We start from the raw sequence: 21927 nt of genomic DNA, 5'->3' as shown, positions 1-21927 counted from the left end.
ATCCTACGTTGTCGCGCATCAAGAACCGCGGTTGCACGCAATGCGCGAGCGATGCAACCTTATCACCTGCTCGTTGCAAATCGCTCGTATATCAGACACGTTGCAGGTACGTGCAAATCTCACGATATCTTACGACGCGATGCGTCGTTATCAGCGAAAGCGTGCGGCTACCGAGTCGAATACGAGCGAAGTCGATCGTTCGCGGTACGAGTGGGGCCCATCGTTGCATCGCATCGGGTGGAGAAAGCTGGTAAAACAAAAGAGTAACGAAGGATAACGCGTGGAAATGAGATAAAGATAAAGATAATGCTAGGGAGCCAAAAACGAAGGGAGACAATAGACTGTCGGAATCTGTGCGTCGAGTCAACGGTCTTTTGTCTGCATTTCACGGCGTTCACTAAGGCGTCACGGTGAACAGAAAGAATTGAGATCCAGGAGAAAAGTGTCACGTACGCGGCAACCGCGGCGAAGAATCGTTTTTTAACGACCGATCATCGAAGTCCATCCATTGAAAGAAAGAGTAATCAAGATCCAACGCTGTAACAGCTTACTCCACGGCGGAATTCGTGGCGGAATCGTTCTGTATTGTAAGTCTTTCCATTTATTCGGAATCTCTTTTACCGATCCTTTAGATTGTATGGTTAAATTAAACGTTGACGTGAGTTACGTTCGTTTGGCTTGGAGAATTGATCAAGTGATAAAATCGTCGCGGAAGAAGAGGTAACCAGTCTCGAATTAATTTTGAACGTGCGATTTCTGATAATTTGTGATGCGTTATTCAACGATGGATGTTTGTGCTAATTTAAATTTGTAGAAATATAAGAAGTGGAGTCTAACTAGAGGTTTGTTTGTTGTAAAATGTATTTTATATATATTTTTTTTTCTTTTATATATTGAATGCACTCTCCTTTTTATGTATATTTGTATTATCATTAATCGATTACTATTCAATTTCCAGACTGTACGTTGTACGTTTGTGGATTACGTATTTAATGTTGAAATACGTACACATATTCTTTCAATAATTTTATAATAGTTCCACGTACTACATAGATAATTAAATATTTTTCCAATAATTTTCTTCTATTAAATAGTTGAAACATCGAAAGAATGCATAATATTATTGCTCATATAACATTAACGTCATAAATGATCGTTAATCTAAAAACGTAGAAATGGAAATATTCAATTAAGGAGCCTTTGAAATCGTATCTCTGGTGCTCTCAATGGAACTGCATAATTTAACAACATTTATGCATTATATTTGATATTCCCTTTTACCATTAACATTTAAAATTACTTGTATAGGTTATCACCATGCTGTTATCATTTGTTTCTTCGATATAAAGTGGAATTATTCTAATTATAATACATTCTGTGTAAAAAGTAAATTAGGCATAAAATACTTGATCATAGTTGAGACAAAAAAGTCCTTCGTTATAATTTCATGCGATATGTACGTAGTTACGGAGCATGTGAACTTCCAACGAGTTACACAAGTCAGTATGTAATGCAGCACAAGGGTGAATGAATTTCACAAGTGTCGGATATGAATGAGCATCTCATGCGTTCCATGTGAATGACAAGTGCAGAAGGGATTGAATGGTTGTTTATGGTTGAAATTCGGTTTCATGCAAAATGTACATCTAAATGAGCTCTAGAAACGTACATGGTGCTCTTAGAATGAGAAGATAATCTCGAGTAAACGATGTTGACATGTCCGTGATATATCTGCAAGGTAGTTTTTATATCATATTTTTTTAATATATTATCACATAATGGAAAAGACTAATTAGTCTATCAGAATCAAAAATTCAATAAATGAGTGGCATTTAAAGCGAAAAGCGTCCATCTTGACAAAATGAAATTAACTTCAAATGATAAAATAAAGATGTGAACAATCGTTGATGAAACTCGACATAAATTAAATTCGTTTTAATACTCGTTAAAAAAGTAACGTTAAAAGGATTTGTTTGTAACAATACATCATTCTGTATTTAATATCGTTAATAATTCCTCGTTCGCGAAGGAATACCTCGTGAACTAATTTTTACGCTATGTACGAGATATCTCGCGTCTTAATAAAAAGGCGTGCAAGATATATCTCGTCCATAACGTCACATCATATGAACAACATTGCGTCATGAAATATCTGATCGATAGGTGAAAATAATTTTTATCTTCGAATGCAAGATTAAAACTATTATATGAATCAATATCATACGTATCGAAAGTACAAAAATGTATTCAGTTCAATACGATCGCTCGTAAAACATATAGAACTGACAAGATTAAACATATTTTATCGTGAAAATTCGCAGCTTTTATCATATCTATTTCGTATTTTTTTTTTTTTTTTTTTTTTTTTTTTACTATCTACCTATATTTATTTTATGTATATGTATACTGGATTAGAGCCGATGATCTATTGATTCATCTACAATATTAAATGAAAAGAAATTTTTCTCCAATTTTTAAAACGATTCTTAACTCAGGATTCTCGCATTAATTGATCCCTTTTCTGCGTTTATCTCTCATACTATGTTTGCTGATGGCACTATTACATCTGTAGGTGATAGACTGAATATTAACGAAGAGCAAACCTGTAAATCTAGAATTCGTTTTCCGATATTCTCCATCTACAGCCATTTTCCATACTGAATTCTGATGCGTCGTTTATCTTGATAGTTGTGATCTATTTAATCTTCGAAATTCTTAAGTAAAAGATCTATTTGACCGGAAACTTCAACTATATGCCGTTTTAATTTATCCGAATGATCGTACTTAATAAAGAACTGCAGGTTTCTCAGCAGTTAATCCTTTCAATCTCGAAAGAAACGTACCTATGTACATACACACGTCGAGTTTCATTTCCCTTTGCCATTTTTTAATTTCAATGAAATACTCTACTTTTTTTTCTACCAGTCGGGGGTAGAAAATGCACCGCTAGAGATACAGAGAGATGATCGATTTTACCATGTTTGCCGAAGCTAGGTTGAATACTAATCAATCTATCAAGGTGTTTCAATATTCCCTCGCCAACCTCCTTCTCCCTTTTTTTGCTGCCGAAATCCACTTGAAAAGCAATCGTGATATTTGAACACGATGTTCATTATACCAAGTGAAGCGCTTCAGAAAAATCATCGACTTCGTCAAGACGCAATTTCTGTCGTTGCCATTTTTTCCCCGTCGATATCTTGTTATTTCTCTCTCAAAAATATTCACATCACATCGACTACACTTAACGTATCTTCATTATCAACGACGATTACTACGAGGATGAATGATTCCTCTTTCACCACGTTTCATTCAAATTTTATAGTATCAACATTTCCTATCAGAGAGCAGATATGAAACTGTCGAACACATGCACAAATAGCGAAACCAGACTTGAATATTAACCAATACCGCTGACGCGAAATGCTCCAAGAGCGTTTTAATATTTTTTACTATTTACATGAGATTTTGCTTTGTCATATATTGTAAAAAGTGAACGTGACGGCTGAGAGAAAGCTTTCAGCTGTAGTCGAAACTACAACAGATTAGTTTTATTTTACGTTGAAATTCGTGAACTTCAGGGGCTTTTTCATTTTATTTAAATTTCGATGTTTAATTGATTATTGTATTTTTCGTATCTCATTTGTGACACCTTGTTCACGTTCTACTACACGATTAATCATTTTAACTTGTACGTCATCATTGATATTGCTTTCACGATTATAAACTTTCAGGATAATAATATATCGAAATGAAATTATTTTAACTTTTGTAGTGATGTACAAAGATATTGTTCGCACAAAAATGTTTCAAAAGTCATTCTATTTTTACCATAGCAAAAGAGAATACATTCGACCAACAGTCCAATTAAAAATCTGCAAAAATAATTGAAAACTATTGTAATCAATCATAGCTATATCGTGGATTTATGTTGTAGATTTATCAACAATAATGATATAAATCATAAATAAAAAAGGCTAAATAATTTATGCATAGTAAATCTATGATACACGAAGATTTATTACGAACAATTACGAAAATGAAAAAGCCATGAATAATTAATACATTCTAAATTTATCATAAACGAAGATGAGCATAAATTTGCTCGACATGATCTTACTCGAACATCTTGAAAAAGTTTCATAAATGGTACATTTGTTAGCTACAAGAAAGAAATGATAATAAATAATAGTAATATTACGTTTACTGTGCATGTTGTGGCGTATGCATTAATCTAATGACGGTAATTACTGCCCTAGACAATTATTCTTATGATATTATACGGAAACGTGTATCATGAAGGTGCATTATAATGGGAATTTAGTCGTAGAAAAAAATTCAATAGAGTGATAGTTGGTCGTGCACAATTCGCCTTCCAATTTTCTCACGTTTAAACACCGCGGAGAATTCGATAAATTCGGAACAACCGGCACGGGAGAAATTCCGCGGATAAATGAAAGACAAAAACGAGCCGTGGCGAACGGATGACCCAGTTGAAACAATTTATCAGTGCTACAAAGCGTGCGGCCCGCTCTAAAAAAGGATAAATAACAGATAACGAGAGATAAGCTGCAGGCCAATTTATCGCTACCGTCAACAATTTTCCCAGAGTGCAACGTGCAAATGGAACTTTATGCAGAGGCGTCGTAACAGCCGCATAAATAAGAAGTACGATTCACGCCGACTCGTGCTAATAAATTTTACTTACAAACCAGTTTTTAACGATTCATCTCATCGGGAACGATACCGATATGCGAAAACGTGAATTTCTTTTTACACTCGACCGTCCGTTATGCAGTCACTTTCATGTTAAATACCTATGACACACGTATATCTTTAGAACACGTCGCTATGCAACACACTTTCGATTTGTTTCAACCAGTGTCTATCTGCCAATCTCAACTAGAAAATAATGTAATTGAATGTGGATCAAGTTATTTATTTCACTGATGGTTCTCATACAGGTATCTAACTATTTAAGCATCGAGTCACGAAAAATTAATGTTCGTACCGTTTAATCGCCGTTTTTCATTTCGAACACGTTCAATATCTTATAGAACGAATATCAAATCGTTTATTGTTCGTCGAATCTCACCTTTATTATTCTACATACACGTGAGATACTTTCAATCGAACATTTCCTAGTTTCGTTTGCAATGTTCACCAACTGCTATAGTGCTAAAGTTAGATTAAAAAGTAACGCTACTGTATTGAAATACGAGAAACAAATATGTACACAACTGTTTCAATTTGATTCACGTACTGTTTTAGCAAATCTACTAGAACTTCAACTTCAATTGGCAGTCTCTCCTTCACCTAATAGTGACATTAGAACCACGTGACTTAAGAACGAGTACGCAGGCGCAGATGATCGAGCAGGCGGTTTACTGCCAATTTCGCACGTGTGTTCAAATGAATTTAGTTGCGTTCCAGTAGTTTCCAGTATCTACAAAGGATTTATAGTACTGCCATCAGTTTCGGTGATCGTATCAAGAAACTCAGTGAATAATACGGAACTGCGAAACCACGTGAATCGGTGAGCGAATGTAACGAATCTAACGTTGACTTAATGGAAACTAAATCGAAATCGAGGCTATACATGAATCGCAATCGACCCACGTGTGATGAGAATATCTGTTTTACATACGTGACACGATTCGCCGCGAGCTGATATGTAATGCGTGTTGCATAGACGTCACGGAATCGCAAAAATCCATGTAACATTCAGTTTCCTTAGTGGTAGATATACCTGTCGCGAAACAAGATAGCAACTGTATTAGATCGTCATTTTTTTTTTTACATCGTTGTTGATGGTGGCATATCACTCGTTTTGATAAATTTCTTGTTCCCAAGATTAATATTAATAAGTTTATTAAACGTGAGACTGCGTGTGTTTCATTATTTCCGATAAATATTTCCGTCGCCTTGTTCTTGGCACAGAACTTCTTTACACAAACGCCTCTGGATAAGAAAAATTGCTGCATGCGATAGGAGATTATTTTTATTTGATAAATAATTTGTAAGTCTGTCGTAGAAGGTAAGATATTATTGGATGTATTCTAAGCCATTAATCTTTTGTTCTGAAGTATTTGTGTACTGTATTGAATTTCAAGGTCGACCTTGCCGATACCATGTATAATCTTCTACTCTACGCACGTACCAAAATATCTCGCCCTTGTACAAAAACTGAGCGTTCGTTTCAAACATTTGTTAAAAGAAATCTTCGGAGACTCATAATTTCTACGCAAATTTATACATTTTTTTATTTTTTTAAAATTTATATATTTTTTAATGATAAAATTTCTATGTTGAAGATATTATATATATAAATAATATATATAAATTCATTGAGAATGAAAAATTAAAAAATTATTTAATCCTTATTATTATGTGTATAATGTATATGAATCGCATTGTGTTTCTTTATTAATATTCATTCATTATTAACTAACATTGAATTTGATTAATAAAATTTGCGTTAATGGACTATTTTTATATTGATCTATTGAGAATATTAATATGAAATATTATTATTTTAAATATTCTGCTTTGTATAAATAGAAAACTATATTATATTTTTTGCAGATTATTAGTTTAAGAAGATGGTGTCGTCAACAATAATGGAAAATGGGAAATCTATCCCATCAAGGAAATCTACTACGGGTATTGGCCCAGGCAACTATCGTTTAGTTGGTTGGGATATGGATACTACAGGCAAAAAAGTTATAGATGAAATATGCCAAATAGCTGGGTATACACCTAGTTCTTCATATTCACAATATGTAATGCCATATAAAGATCTTAATCCTCCAGCTATAAAAAGGCATAATATGAAGATAGTAACTATTGGCAAGTTTCGTGTACTTAAAGATAGTACAACCAATAAGGTAAAAAATTTCATTAATATCAAAAAATTAGTATTTAATCTGTATTTGATTATATTACACTCTATATTCTTTTACAGGCATTAAAAACTAAAAGTGAAGTGTCTGCATTAACAGACTTTCTAACATGGCTTTCGTCTATAAGAGGAGACGCAGCAGATGGTATCATATTAGTTTATCATGAACCACGTAAAGTTATTCCTGCTATGTTAATTGAATCTTTAAAGAAATATAATCTTCTGGAAAAATTTAAAGAAATTGTGAAAGGATTTGCAAATGGGTTTAATGTCGCAGAAGTAAAATGTGCAAACACAGTTCGTGCATATACTCTTAGGACATTATCTCAAAGTTTATTTAATCGAGTAAGCAACATCTGTTTTATAGAATGTGTAATTATAATACATCGATGATAAGTTTTAATAATAATATAAAATCGCTATAATAATTTTAATATGAAATTGTTATTATTTAAGGAAAATCAATTAAATAATGCAAAAGACAGAGCATGTTTGGCTTTACAAATAGTACAACACTTGAGTTCACTAGAAGTTACAAAAGGAAATGAAACAGATGGTAGTGGTGATAGTGATAGTGCCATGAAAAATACTGTTGATTTCATTAGAGAATTTGTTCAGCCAGTAGAAATGGAAGAACAAGAATATGCAGGTATATAAAATAAATTAAAATTTAAATGTTTAAATATTGATTAGAAAAAATTCTATTATATAGTATTATGTATTTCAGAATTAAAAATAGTATTTGAACGTCAAAATACTTTAAGACCTATTTTTGGGGCCCTATTCCGTGTGAATCGTCGAGAACGGCAACATGCTAGTCCTTTACGTCGATTGCTCGCCGAAGCAGGCATAGAATATTCTCAATTACAAGTTTGTATAATTCAAATAAAATATTAATATCTATAGAATCGTATTTTGAAAACTAATAAAACTAATAAAATTACTGATTTAACTTGTGTTACAGGAAGCGTGGAATAATGGAAAGAAAGAAGGTTTAGAAAAATTAATTAAAGAAAAATTAACTTCGACTGAAGAAAAGAAAATCGAAGATTTATTGATCGTCCTTGAAGATCATTTCGATCCTAATAAGAAACCCAAATTAAGAATATCAAGAGAAAAGAATCAGATGAAGATGGAAAACTCTATGATTAATGAGGATAAAGAAAATAATAACAAATGTGATTCAAGTATCGGAAGTCCGGATACCACTACTCCTAATTCACCGCTTAAAATTAAATCCGAATCTTCTGAGAGTAGTACAATTATAGCAGAGGAATAAGAACTAAACAGTTCATTTCTTTTCTTCAGTGCCTTTTAACTAATTATAAGATCAATATTGTTATCAGTAACTGAGTTTATAACCATTCCGTTCATTCTTATCATAACGTTATTCTAGTGTGATAAAGTATGAGTGTTATTTGTTGCAGTATTGTATTTAAGTTTTTATTTTCGTTATAACAGAGTATATATTGTATCCTTGAAGGATATGAAACTCGACTTATTGCTAGTTAACAAAAACATGTACAAATAACACATTAATTATTTTTTTAGTTTATGATAAAGGAATATTTAATGTTCGTTTTTTTAACGGTTAATTTTATGCTCATTGATTTTTATTTAATCGGATTAACGTTTAACGTTGTAACAAGTGATTGTTTAGAGACTGTCGATATAGAAATATATTCGGACGCTAAAGATTTTTTGTTTTTCATCATTCTGAGATTACCATAAAATATTCTTTTTTTTTTACTTAATGTTAGTAAGATTTACGTATAGAGTACAGATAGTAATATTTGAAGAAAGATATAATATATTTTTGTACGCCAAAAGTTTAATAAAATGAATCATGCACCATGATGTTGCATTTAAAAGTTAAATTTTGTTGTACTAAACAATTAAATAAAAACTTTGAATTACAACTTCTTATTTCGATCGTTAACACAAACTTACGGTATTTTATTTTTACTCGTCTCTTTTTTCATCTCCTTCTTTTTTATGAGTACTACAAAGTCTTAATTTACAAATAATTAAACGTATCACGCAATATCGTTCTATGTTCCGAAACGACGGTAACGGCATGTTTAAAGGAAAAACAAGAAAAGACTCCAGCGTGACTTCTCTCTGTTATAAAGCGCATCTCGAATCGGTGCAACCATCGAGATAAAGTCAGAAATAAATTAAATATATGAATGCCTATGCAGTGGAGCGTTGTATCCGCTTATGGGGTTCCATAAAGCATGCCAAACGCCTCGAAGCGTAAACAAGCCGGTGCACCGCGAAAAAATTAGAGAAATATTTACTTGCTAAGAAAGGTATCGACGTAAATCCCTTTAGTACTAGGCAAGACTTAACTGTTCGATAAAACTTTACGAAACGTACTTGTCACATTCATCAGAGATTTCTAGTTAACCGACAGAACACGTAATACAAAGGATATTTCTTATAATTTTATTTCGATCCACTGAACTATGACATAGCATATCAAAGTTTTATCTTAGAATCAATTATCTCTCCATCATTAGCTCTACATAAAAAATTTCTAACTTACAAATGGTATTGATATATGATTAATTAAAATTTAAATGAATGCAGAAGATGACAACAGTATTTAAAAAAACATGGGTCTACCAATATTTCAATAACTATCTGCGTGTATTTTTAGCTATCGGACACTCAACTTGGCCTTATTAATTTCTTTTCATGGACGACGAACCATAAAGCACAAAATACACTTACTGCATCGCCATTACTGTAACAGGCAGCGAAAAGGAAATTGCTGTTACTGGAAGGCTCGTTAATTGAGCGCCTGTAACCGTACGAAAGTATAGCGATAATAAATAATCTGGTGATAGTGGTGTTTGTTAAATCTTTTGTTGTACAAGATCGGAATGTTAATGAGATAAGAGATCAAGAAATAAATTGGATTGCATGATATAATAAATATCAATGATCAGTATTAATAAACGTGGAATGCTAGTTTTTGGTGTTTTCGATACATTAATTTTGCTTTACAATAATTTTGCAATATCTATCATAAATCAATATACGTAGCTAAAAATATAGGAGAGATATTTGATGTAAATAGCATATTTTAATATATTATACGACGTTTATTTGACATTTGCTTCATGTGTTAAACACATGAAACACGCGTTGAAATTGAAATGAGAAAATAAAGTTTTTTAGAGAAATTTCTTCTTCCACGTACATTTTAAAATAAACAGAAAAGGAGATATTTTCATTAAAAATTCCAATATTAAGTTCCATAAATATTTTCACAAATTACGATTAAAATCGCTTAACTAGTGAACAATTTTATATCTCGCGTTTAAATTTTTACTCTGCGGTAAAAAGAATGTATAAGATAATTATAAAAATATTAAATTTAATTTACGTAAAGTAATATGTAATAGTGCTCGAAGAATATTTGTGTTGCTCAGTAATTCTTCGAAGAGTGTTCACTAACGTGATACACAAATATTTTTTACAGTTTTATAGAACCATTAGTTTTCATTTTTAGCGAGTCTCGAATTTCTGCAACAGCGGAATTCTCTACTTCCGAATACCTACTGTTCATCCAGCTCGAGTTTAAGATTCATAGAACATAATTGCGTATACAATAGCGAGGAAAGCATGAAAAACGATTATAATAATAACTTAACAAGTGTCGGTGATTATTTTCCCTTCTTACTTCTATATAAAGCTCAAATCATATTGTAATATGCTATAATTGAGCATAACCATTAAAACATCTATCTTTCTTTCAGATTTAAGTGTTTTATTGCTTCTTTAAATTAATGAAATCTTTGCATGCCTACGTTAAAAAAGTTACACTCAGTTTTGCCTAATTATTTAATTAGAATTTACGGTTGCTCTATCCATCGTAGGAAAAAGACCAATCTTTCTTTCAAATTATTTGTATGTAAGTCGGTTTGGTAAAACCGTTATCTAATAATTTGAAAAATGCTGGAGAACGCTCGTGAATGTACAGTTTCAGTTTTCATCGTCAACACTTTCGTAATATGCAACTAACGGATACATTTTCCGTCTTGAAGCGTAACAAACGATAACGGTGAACGATTATTACTAAAACCTTTAGCGAGTGAGGCCGCGTAACAAATGTAATTACAAAGAATACGCGCGTGCCACCGTTGAAACGGATCCCTCGTTAAGGGAGCGTGCTACGGAGAATAGAGGGACGAGAACGATTCGATTTTCATTAAAAAGCAATCGTTTCGTGGCATACGTACGGTCGTTGCCGATGATTCACTACGAGGTCTGGGCAGACAGAAAACAACGGGAGAGCAATTTTCCCGAGAATCTCGGTGCGTTCGAAACGCGTGACATAGCACTGTGCTCTATTAGTCTCAGTCAGTCAGTGACAGGTACAGTAAACCGGCACGAAAATGACGACCAACACGACGTCATTCTCACTTTTTACGCAGGCATCTGACACAGCTGATGAAAGACACGATCCTCGATGAAAAATAAAATACTGTAACAAAACTAGAAACTTTTCATTTTTTTTTCTTTTCCTTTTTTTCTTTTTTTTTTTTTTTTTTTTTTGACATTTCATCAAAATTTATATTCGACTGTGTAGTAAGTTTATTGGTATTTCTTCGAAAGAGCATCGGAGATCATTACTTTTATATCAGATGTATTTACAATCACCGCGCATTATTTTGTTCCATTATCCTTCGCAAATGAATTAAGTAAATGAAATTAAAAATATTTTGAACGTTTGTAAAATATATCGAATTTTTCTTTACTGAAAATATTGCCACAAGAAATTATATTTCAGCATTCCGATTTGATTAAAGATTTTTGGTATTTTTAATGTAAATCATCTTTTATGTATTCTTCTTTAACAGTGTTCCAACATGTTTGATCGAATACTGGCATTGACCCAAAATCAACGCACCGGAAAAGTCAGCAACCGGCTAAGCAATTCGTCTTTTATGCATGTCGGAATCACGTAATGTCTCGCGATTCCGCCAGTTTACTGAGGCTTCCTAGACTGGAATGCCGCCGCGAGTAAAAGAAACCGAAATGAAATTTTGATTCGTAATAAAAATGCTTCACGCATAATGAACATTTCTATTCTTCGTTAGCGATTGCATCCTCTTCCGATAGAATCAAACGTGGAATATACATGAAATATAAACTCACCATTGGAGATAATCACCTCGATTTCTTTTATACAAATCTCCTCTATCTATGTATCATCCTTCCGTTACCTGAAAAATAAAAATGAAATGTCAGAGAGAAGGGAGAGAGAGAGAGAGAGAGAGAGAGAGATTTACTCCTTTCAATTTTTGATCCATACTTCCGTTTAAAAAAGTAGCAAAGAAATAAGATAAGAAATCTTGCAAGGGATTCTATATAAAAGTAGACAAGTAAATCTTTAAGGATTCCACGTAGAGATTGTTTCGATTAGAATGTAAGGGTTATCGTACCTCTTTATGCCATATTTTAGAAAAAGTAAACTGAAACATTGTCTCGAATTCTACTCCACTTCTTTCATCTTCGTATATCCGATTGTTCATAAATTATCCAAAAGAATTCAATTAAACTCAAACATTAAGATCGAATCTACAGGGCGATTAAGTCTTCTTTGAACTAAATTTCTAAAAAAGGAAACAGAAAAGAATAAAATTAAATGCGGAAGAAAATGGGGCGAATGCTATCCCGAAGGAAGCTCGGAAAGGAGACGCGGTGTCCGTTCGAGGCCGTCACTGCTCGCGAGGAAGACGCGGTAAGGATGGTTGTTAGCGGAGGCAGCAAGCATGCATTAACAGTACTCTGGATGGGCCGGTGGTTCTCTGGTTCCTTGATTTCCGTTCCTCCCCTCCAGGAGACAGTACCCGTTGGAGGAACATCTACCACGGAGGGAGAATTCTTGCGTGGTACACGCGCCTCAGTTCATCGGGAATCTTCGTCAAAATTGCATCCCTCTCTGTGCAATTCCTTCTATCAGGAAGTGTGTTTCTCGCGTGTTTTGCGTTCACGATTAAAGAAACAAGGATAAGGAAGGGAGACACTTCGGCTGGATCATGTGGATCGTCCTGATCGCTGGATTTTGCACGGTGGGTGTCAAACTTCGGTTTTTACCTTTTTATGTAAATCTTGCGAAAGGGTTCACACGAAGCTCGAAACTCCGGTGAATTTCCACTTTAAAATTATCGATCTCACGCCTGACACTTGTCGTTGATTACGTAGGGAGAATTATTTGAAATCACATTCCAAAGGGAATGAATTCTATGATAATATAATAACTCGACTTTTCAACCCATTTTCCTCTTGTTCTTTCGTTTCACTTCTTACAACTTTGTCGAGCTTTTAGATGAAGGATTTATGGAATTCTGTCTTTCTTTTTTTTTATGTGTTTCTACGTCTTGATAAATTTATAGGAAAACTTGCAAATTCTCTGTAGGGCTGGGGTGATAATGATGTTTTCATCTCGTAGCGGAGATATAAAATTTTATTTGCATAAGAAGACCGCGGGTATAATCCTTGGAAGGCGTTTCATGTCGAAATGTTAACTCGGATCTTTTTAACGCGTTCGGTGCGAGCTGTATTCTATCAAACTTTTTCAATTCCGACTGTTCTTTTAAATTACTGGTTTAGAAGTCACAGATAACTGAATCGAAATCTGAAAATTACGTCCATGCAAACGATTTGAATACATAAAAATAGAATTTATCGAGTTACATTAGAAATATCTCTTTAATTTAGTCACGTATCGCTTTGAATATATATTTTTAGTATGACAGTCTATTTATATTAACACGTATCTTGTATATTCAGAATTCAATTAAAACAGTGTAAAAGACATTATATATAATATAACAAACTATAATTTATGACGTGCAATAAATTAATCGCAGGAGTATAAAATATAAATAGACCAGTATACCAACATTATGTATATCGATACAAGAGAATATAATGAATAAACTATCCGATAATCAGATATAAATCTTTTCAAATCAGATTTCGTTAATTTATACCATTCCAACGCTCGATTGTTAGTGAATTCAATATTTCTTCATCAACAGGCTATTCAGGAAGTTGTTAACTTGTATGGCATCCCATATGCGGAGACAAATCCATGTCATCCTGCCAAAAGCGTCAGTGAGAAATAAGGAATTTACGGCGCCATAAAAGAGACGGGTGCGGTACTTTCGTAAAAAAGAATAAAACGAAAAAATGTACGTGTGTATAGTTATCTAGGAAACAATCTCGAGGGAACCAGGCGCACACGAGAGCCCGTTTCACGTAACAGATTCGGCTGTTTGTCTCTTCCCGTTAACCTTCCGCGCATCAATCGAATCGGAGCGTACCGCGCACACGCGCATGTAACACTTTACGTAAATTCTTCCACGCGTGTATTATTCACCACTGCTCTGTTAATTTGCCTTTAATTTAACGACACGGTACCTACAACATACCTACAACAAATTTAACAATTACATCTGAAATATAACATTTATTAATCGAATTAATTTATCGATATCGATGAAATCTAATTATGTATCTTTATGTAATTTTTGTAATTATGTAATTTTTTGCCAGTACAAGGAAAGAAATAGAATGCGAATAGAGATTTGTAACATTTATAAAAGAAATAACGGCAAATACATTATCTTGGAAATTTTATGTATTTTTCTCTATTGTATGCATTCTACCATATTCTATTTTTGCAATTCTTTATTTTTCCATTTTTTGAAATTTCGTATAAATGCACAGAAATCCGTAATCTACTGATCACAATTTTTTCAAATTCAAGTCATTTTCATTCGTATCACACTTTACCCGTAAGCCCCTGAAATATGAAAAAATTGAGAAGGCGATACGTATACGACTGTGGAAAGTACTTTACAGTATGATAAAAAAGTGAAGTGTTACGTTCCAATTTCGATAAGCGACGATTTATACGAAATAAACAGAAACGCAGCGATACAGCGTTCCTATTACCGCCGTCGAGTTTGCCATTATTATTACGGCTACAATCGGTAGTATTATTATTCGCAGTTTCAATTGAATTTCGTGATACAGAGAACAGGATCGCGTTCGTTCATCGAACAAGACCCGACCGGTGTCGGACGATCGATCGAAAAAACATTAACGTTTCGATAAAAGTCCTATCGACCGGCAGCAATCCATAGTTTGGCATTCAATCTGAAACAAGGCTTGATCAAACTTCTATTAACTCCACAAATTGGATACCTCGACTGTCACGACCATGCAGTAACTGGGGTCCGCTTATTTTTCCCTTCCAACCGGTCGGTTTCTTCTTTAATGCGAATAGTTTCCGTTTAACGATTCGGAAATCATCGTCGGACGTTCCAATTCCATCGAAAACTTTGTGTTTCAGCGTCGTTTGCTTCACCCGTGTCCGATTAAAGTGCTGTTACAATAACAGTTTCGACGCACGCCATATCGGCCAAGTAATGGCTCAATGCTTATTAACTCTTTAACCGTATCGATTTCTAAATTAGTAACTTCTTTCGGACATGGATTTAAAATTTCGTTAAACGATCGGATCTTTTCGTTTTTGTCTGCACAGAAGTTTGCACTATCTTTTACTCCTTAAACGAAACAAACTTTTGAGTATAATTTTTCTGAGATATAAGAACGTTATACCTAATTTTGACCTCCATTTTGAAGTATAATTAATTACAGTTTCGATGCTATAAAATATTATAATGTATAAAATATTTACCTACTTGAGGAAATCATTATTTCTTTTGGAATTCCAATATGTTTCAAACTTTCGTAGTAGAATTATGTTAAGTAGAATTATGTACATGAGTAGTAGACAGTAGGATCCTACTTCTCATTATTTTTACTTAATTCTACTTATACCTGAAGAAACGATTTGGATAACTGGACATCTTATAACAGGAGATCGCTGATTTTCTTCACTATCTATAATTTGTCACTGAAATAACCGGAGAGCATGTTCGAATAACTGTATTCGAACGTATGTTACCCATTCTTTTGCTTATTAACGTACGCAAAATTGTAAGCGTTCGTATAATTGGAATAAGATTCACCAATAGTTCGATGTACAATAACTTACCAATCAGTAACATTAGATTCCATTGCACATTACAGTTACAAGCTAAATGACTAATATTATTAGTGTGTTAACTAACTACATAGATCCTACCAGTTCCTTTGCTTATATAAGTACATAAGAAAGCTATCAATAATATGATAGATATAATATTGACACATACATCAATATAAATGTGCCTCTAGATCTTACAGAACACAGAAATAATATATTTCATATTATAATAATAAGTCTGGTATCGACGTATTTTTATTTCTTTCGAGTATCATAAAACGGTTTAGATAAATGAGACTAAGTAATTTTCTATATTAAAACACTTACGCAACAAGTTCAGTATCTTGTTTCTTCCAGCCAATGGATAAAAAACACAATGTCTGTGACAACATCAAAGTCGATTATCTCCGTAGTGTTTACATCCATGTGACATCTTAATTGCTAATTAAGGTAACTACGCGAAAAATCTATGAATTATTTATAATTCTATGTAGTTTTAATATCCTGCTATTTAATATACATGCAATTGATACAGATGATCCAAGGTAATTTATTAGCCCGTCTTGAAATCGTTAATTACGCGGCTGCATTTGGATCACGTTTTTCCAATTTCGCCGCAAATTTTTCGTAAATCCGCTCGTTTCATACCGTCGTCCATTCAAGATTATTGATGAAAAATCAGTGAACCTGAAATAATTAATGATACGACATAGTAAATCGGTGTATTTCGGTTAAATCCGATGAGATTTTGTTTAAATTAATCGCTCTTCAAGTACGTTGACTCAATTACCCTCGCTCATACCTGCCCTCAATTATACTCATTTTTTCGCGTTTAATACGAAGATTAATAAAAGCGGGAAACAAGAGTGAATTTCTATAATATTTTTGCAGTCCATTGATAATTATTATATTCAGTATTTAATGAATATAAACCGCGCACATTAAGCGTTTACTGTATGAACATTGATTTTGATACATTAACTTTTATGATTATTGAATATATTCAGTTTACCAATAAAAATTCATCGAACGATCAACATCTTTAATCAGCGATAAGTCATTTTGATTTGAAATAAGTAGTTTTTAAGTACTTTCGTAATAAGTTTTTGTCTCTCATATTACTAGATTCAGTATCTAATTATCAAAATGTTTTAAATATTTTTATTAAAATTACGTAATAGTATTAATTGAATGTTGCTTGTTACTATAACGGAATATTAAATAATGGTGGATCATGTAAATGAAATTGTTGATTATACCTTCTACCTTCTACCGGCAAATTATTTCCCTATTCCTCAATTATGTTAATACTAGTGTGAGTTCAATGATTCTTTGGTAATTATAAAAGACAAAAGATTTGTGTATCTGAAATTTCCCCTTCCTGGATAATAATTAATAAATAACTATAAATTTTAACATAAAACAATTCTCTACCAAGATTCCATGCTTTTAATCGTATTCGTAAAAATATGATCTTGCATAAATACTCGCTAAATTAGCATATTAATAAGACATCTAGAGAGTCGACAGGGTACACCCTTTTATCGATCAGCTTATCAATCGTATCGCGGAAATCAAGCAATCCTGAAAGCTGGGTTGACCTACCTCGAAGAAATAACCATGACCTGTACTACGATTATACGCCTGGCTGACCGTACGATGAACAACCAGTATGGTACGCATACATATAAAGAATAACTTAGGCGGGCACCAGAGCGTTTCTCTACACCGTTACTCGTATTGAAGTCTTTTCTCTCCGCGTGTTGGTCACCTTGTTTCGTATCGAAGTTTCATACCGCGCTAGATATCGGCGGAAATGGTAAAAAGGCGCCTTGGGCTCGATATCGAGGAAAAAGTCCAAGGCGACCCACGTTAATTAAAGAAATTACTTTATCTATAGTCGCGAGAGGTCACTCAACGCTATCGTCCAGATGTTCAGACGAAAAAACGGCCGTCTCGAGGACAGTGACACGGCTGAACAGGTGTTATTTCACGGTGAAATAGTTCAAAAGTTTGTTAGTAAAGTATGTTAATGGTTAATGCACTCCTGTTACCGCAAAACGTTCGCTCAACTATGAAATTCTTCGTTGCCATGCCCGCATTGTATTTTGTATCATTAACACCGAGGTTACGGCATTCTTTCACCTCTTTTTATCTTGCTCCTCTCTGTCGCTGAATCTCATCTTTAATTACGATCAAACGTAGCGTAAACTCGTGCTGACGGTGTACGTGTGTACACTATCGCTCAAAAGTATTCAGATACTTGATCTTTATTATTCATAGGATGTACTTTAATTACAAAAGTGCATGTTGTAAAGCTACGCTATGGATATTTTGACGCATTAAATAATAAATAAATAAATAATAATAAATAAATGATGAATTAAATCGTCCGAAGTGACCCAATGCTTTTGAGCGGTAGTGGCAGGTATTTATGTACGTTGTACATCGTTTATAAGATCTTGTTATGGAAATATACGCGATAGATAACGGCATCAGCGGAAACTGGCGTAAGAGATAATTAAAAGTGTGATTGAATTTCCATAGATAGTTTTATCTCTAAGTGTCCATGAATATTATATTTCAAGGCAATTGGAAAAGAAAAAACTATATGCAAGAAGGAAATGAATTACATACCAGGAGGTCACGAATGTCGTTCGAGCAAACCTGTGTAGATGAATGACTGTCGTATTGTTTCAGGTTGCCGCCACCGTTGCCCAGGATTACGAGGTCTCTGACATTCAGTGCAGCGGCGCAGGATCAGCAGCCGATCTCCTGACAGCGAAGATCAAAAGACCAGTTGGCTTCAGAGGGGCGCCGCTCTTTGCCGACGACAGATCCGCCAATCCGCTTACCGACATTCACTGCCAGATCAGGCCAGATCCCAATGATCCTCAGGAAGATAACTATTTCCTGAAGGTGACTGACTTCTCGAAATGCGGCATCCTGAAGAGAAACGTGAGTCATCGATCGAAATTTTGCTTCCTGCGCTCGTTGATTGTCCGCGTCCGCGTTCTGTTACGCGCGTCGATAAACCGAAACCGATCAACTAATAAATGCTTTCGTATTACCAACTTGTCACGTAACTGATCGCAAAATTCGATTATCAATCGCTTCTTGCTCAGATCAGATGATCGATGAACATACGCGACATTTACGATCGTCTTGTATATATATCTAGGGAAGATTTTTATATATTTCTAACGAAACGTAACTACAGTATAGCAATATAAATATCGTACATTGCAAACTACTCTGACATATCGTATGAATTTATATAATGCGATTGTATATTATCGTAATTGTTAAAAAATGAGTATTCAAAATATTTAAATCTAGCGCTTGAAAGAATCTTGAAATTTATCGTTGACATTACATATAGATATGAGCTGTTAGTTATCTAACTCGCTAAGGACCAAATAATGAAGTACATAAATAATTAAATAAAAAATACATAAAAGCTAGGAAAGAGATACGATGAACAAAATTTTATTGTCATTAGGGTTTCATTCACCTGCGAGTATGGTTTCCGGCATTTCCCGGTGTCGTTATGCTAGCCGATCAAGAATTGATCTTAATGTGCCGACCACCTGAGCCCACGTTACTCCGTCACAAAGCTGCCGGTTTCGCTGGAACCTTGTAAGTTGTTGTTCCACATTGACAAGATCGTGTTTTATCTAATAACTCCTATGGAAACAGACATGAATTGCAAAGACACTCGAATAAATATTTACTTTGTTTAAAGTTATTTATGGTATTGGTGATAATTCTGATCGTTTAATTATCTAGATCAACGACGAAAGTATACATGTATGTACATATGTATAATAAAACATTCAACAGTTCATTCTATAAAAAAAAATAAGCATATACAAAAATTTTCATGTTGGCACCGTATTGCGGAAGATGTTTGAAACATGTCGTGTACAAATTTTGTTTTCTAAATTTTGAAATTCTAATCTCTTTCAGTCCTCACGGGGCAAGAGTATCTGGGGTGGTCGAAGAAACACCTGGACGACTAGAGTACGAGGTAGCCCTTTACCGCGAAGCTACGGGCAACGTATCGGACGCATCGGGGTCGCAGACTGTCGATCAAGCGGTTCCCATTGGTACAAAGCTTCAGTTAAGAGCTCGAATCAGTGCAGACAGTGCATGGGGTTACATTAAACTGTTGGAAGTAACCGTTAGTCCCGATCCCGATCAGCCTCACGCTCCAGGAAGTGTCGTGTTGGTGAAGGACGGCTGTAGAAATCGAGATTTCGCGTCAATAATTCCTCATCAACCAGCCCGTTATCGAGAGAGAAAGAACGAAGTTTTCCTCGATTTCGAAGCCTTTCTCCTCAGTTCCATGAGAGAACGTTCCACGCTGTGGATCCACTCGCAGATCAAGGCTTGCATGGAACCTCAGGACTGCCAACCGGTAAGGACATAATTTACGGTCCAATTTAACTTGTGGTTGACGACTGAATGAGTGGCTATTCACCTGTTCAGCTTTGTAATTCGCTGTCTGACACAACAAATACATTCGTCCTTTAGAGGGCTCGTGCTTAGGAGTCTGCGGTTTTCCAAATGATTGTTTGGGCACGTTTTTCGTAAATGCGAACGGTTCAAACATAAAAACGAGATTGACGTACTAAAATGATAAAGAAAGAATCTAAATTCATAATGGATTTGTAATTAATTCGATTGATATGTCAAATTTATACTTTTATTTTCTTAAATTACAAATTGTTAATTATTTAAAAATCTCTTTGTGATCAAGTGACAGTACAAGTGTCAATATCTAGTAACAGAAGATGGCAAAATTAATATTTTAAACGATCATAATTCAAAAGTGTTTCTTCTATTTACAGAAATCGTAAGAATAAATAATATATAACAACCTATTTACAGGATTTTTGTCTCGATCTTTTTGAACCATCAGGACACGGAAAAAAGAAAAAACGATCTATCGTAGAAGATACGAACGAATATTTTCCTAAAGTCGACCGCTTGATAAAGGAATACAACGATTCGATACCTTATACGAAATTTAAGGAAAATATCGAATACACAGTGATGATGCCTGATGGTGAGTTAAAAAAAATTCCATTCTTTAAACTCGTTAATACTAAAATAGTAATTGCTATTTTCAAATATTTAAAACATATTTTTATTGTAATTATTGAAGTATGTAACTTTAATAAAATGAATCTTATTGAAAAATTCATTACCTACGTATTTTGTGATTTCTAGATATATATCAGAAAGTGACTGCTGGACTTGAAAACAGTTGCGGTAGTTTCCTTTACGTTGCAACAGGACTTGGTGCACTTCTGGTTTTATCCGCTTTTATCATGTGCTATCTTGCAACAAGACTTCACAATTTGTCGTCAACTATACCACAAAATAAATCGATCGACGAACTAGTACGAGATCGTGCTAGAAAATATTCTGAACAAACACCAGGCTACACCGGCCGATCTACGGTACAATAGCAAAATGCAAATATTATATTACATATGTACTTTATTATGCTCAATCAAAATGAAACGGTAGTTTTCGTGAAATGAAATAAGAAACCAAATTAACAGAACGACTTATGGTACGGATATAAACAAAATATCATACAAAAATAACTAAATTGTATTATAACGTAATATTTTTTTTAATATCTGTGAGCGTTAAGAGATTATATACTAAACTAAAAACACAGAGTTTAAAAAATATATAAAACTAATATATTAAATTAATATACTTAATGTATATTATTTAAGGTAGATAAGATAGATAAAATTTGATAAGACTTGATAGAATTACTGCAAAGATACGGATATGTTATATATTATTACATATTTGTGTATAACATAAAAAAACAAATGTAATTTACGAACTTTAGCAAATATTAAATTCTTCACTATTGCTCTTCGTAACTGATCATTCACTTTTGCACGTTTTATACAACAAATTGCAC

General features: G+C 33.8%; 2 protein-coding genes and 1 long non-coding RNA gene across 11 annotated transcripts; 2 read left to right on the top strand and 1 right to left on the bottom strand.

Moving 5' to 3' along the window:
* Positions 1 to 221: 221 nt before the first annotated feature.
* Positions 222 to 8817, top strand: Exu (maternal protein exuperantia). 3 transcript variants are annotated; one of them, XM_072013990.1, is made up of 6 exons: positions 222 to 587; positions 6583 to 6884; positions 6962 to 7243; positions 7355 to 7547; positions 7626 to 7768; positions 7863 to 8817. In XM_072013990.1, the coding sequence occupies exons 2-6, from the start codon at positions 6600 to 6602 to the stop codon at positions 8175 to 8177; spliced, it is 1218 nt and encodes a 405-aa protein (XP_071870091.1). In that variant the 5' UTR covers positions 222 to 587; positions 6583 to 6599; the 3' UTR covers positions 8178 to 8817. The 3 variants fall into 3 exon arrangements, with proteins under 3 accessions (XP_071870091.1, XP_071870089.1, XP_071870090.1); XM_072013988.1 differs by lacking the exon at positions 222 to 587 and adding an exon at positions 5399 to 5533; XM_072013989.1 differs by lacking the exon at positions 222 to 587 and adding an exon at positions 5891 to 6034.
* A 580-nt stretch (positions 8818 to 9397) lies between these two features.
* LOC139992798 (uncharacterized) lies at positions 9398 to 19628 on the bottom strand. Of its 5 annotated transcripts, none has more exons than XR_011801202.1 (6): positions 19489 to 19628; positions 18612 to 18920; positions 14776 to 16661; positions 12225 to 14349; positions 12068 to 12135; positions 9398 to 11404 (listed from the first exon to the last, which is right to left on the bottom strand). It is a non-coding gene; the product is annotated as an uncharacterized lncRNA (long non-coding RNA). The 5 variants fall into 5 exon arrangements; XR_011801203.1 differs by having other exon boundaries at positions 9398 to 11393; XR_011801205.1 differs by lacking the exon at positions 9398 to 11404 and having other exon boundaries at positions 11442 to 12135; positions 12225 to 12276; positions 12355 to 14349.
* Positions 12848 to 21543, top strand: LOC139992787 (uncharacterized). 3 transcript variants are annotated; one of them, XM_072013987.1, is made up of 6 exons: positions 12848 to 12984; positions 18675 to 18932; positions 19477 to 19613; positions 19944 to 20394; positions 20868 to 21045; positions 21210 to 21543. In XM_072013987.1, the coding sequence occupies exons 1-6, from the start codon at positions 12952 to 12954 to the stop codon at positions 21449 to 21451; spliced, it is 1299 nt and encodes a 432-aa protein (XP_071870088.1). In that variant the 5' UTR covers positions 12848 to 12951; the 3' UTR covers positions 21452 to 21543. The 3 variants fall into 3 exon arrangements, with proteins under 3 accessions (XP_071870088.1, XP_071870086.1, XP_071870085.1); XM_072013985.1 differs by lacking the exon at positions 12848 to 12984 and adding an exon at positions 17762 to 17989; XM_072013984.1 differs by lacking the exon at positions 12848 to 12984 and adding an exon at positions 17762 to 17998.
* The last annotated feature ends 384 nt before the right edge of the window (positions 21544 to 21927 follow it).

The sequence above is a fragment of the Bombus fervidus genome, chromosome 12 (genome assembly GCF_041682495.2).
Source record: "Bombus fervidus isolate BK054 chromosome 12, iyBomFerv1, whole genome shotgun sequence".
Taxonomy (NCBI): Eukaryota; Metazoa; Arthropoda; class Insecta; order Hymenoptera; family Apidae; genus Bombus; species Bombus fervidus.
Note: the sequence above shows the minus strand (reverse complement) of the source record. Positions and strands in the feature narration are given on the sequence as shown.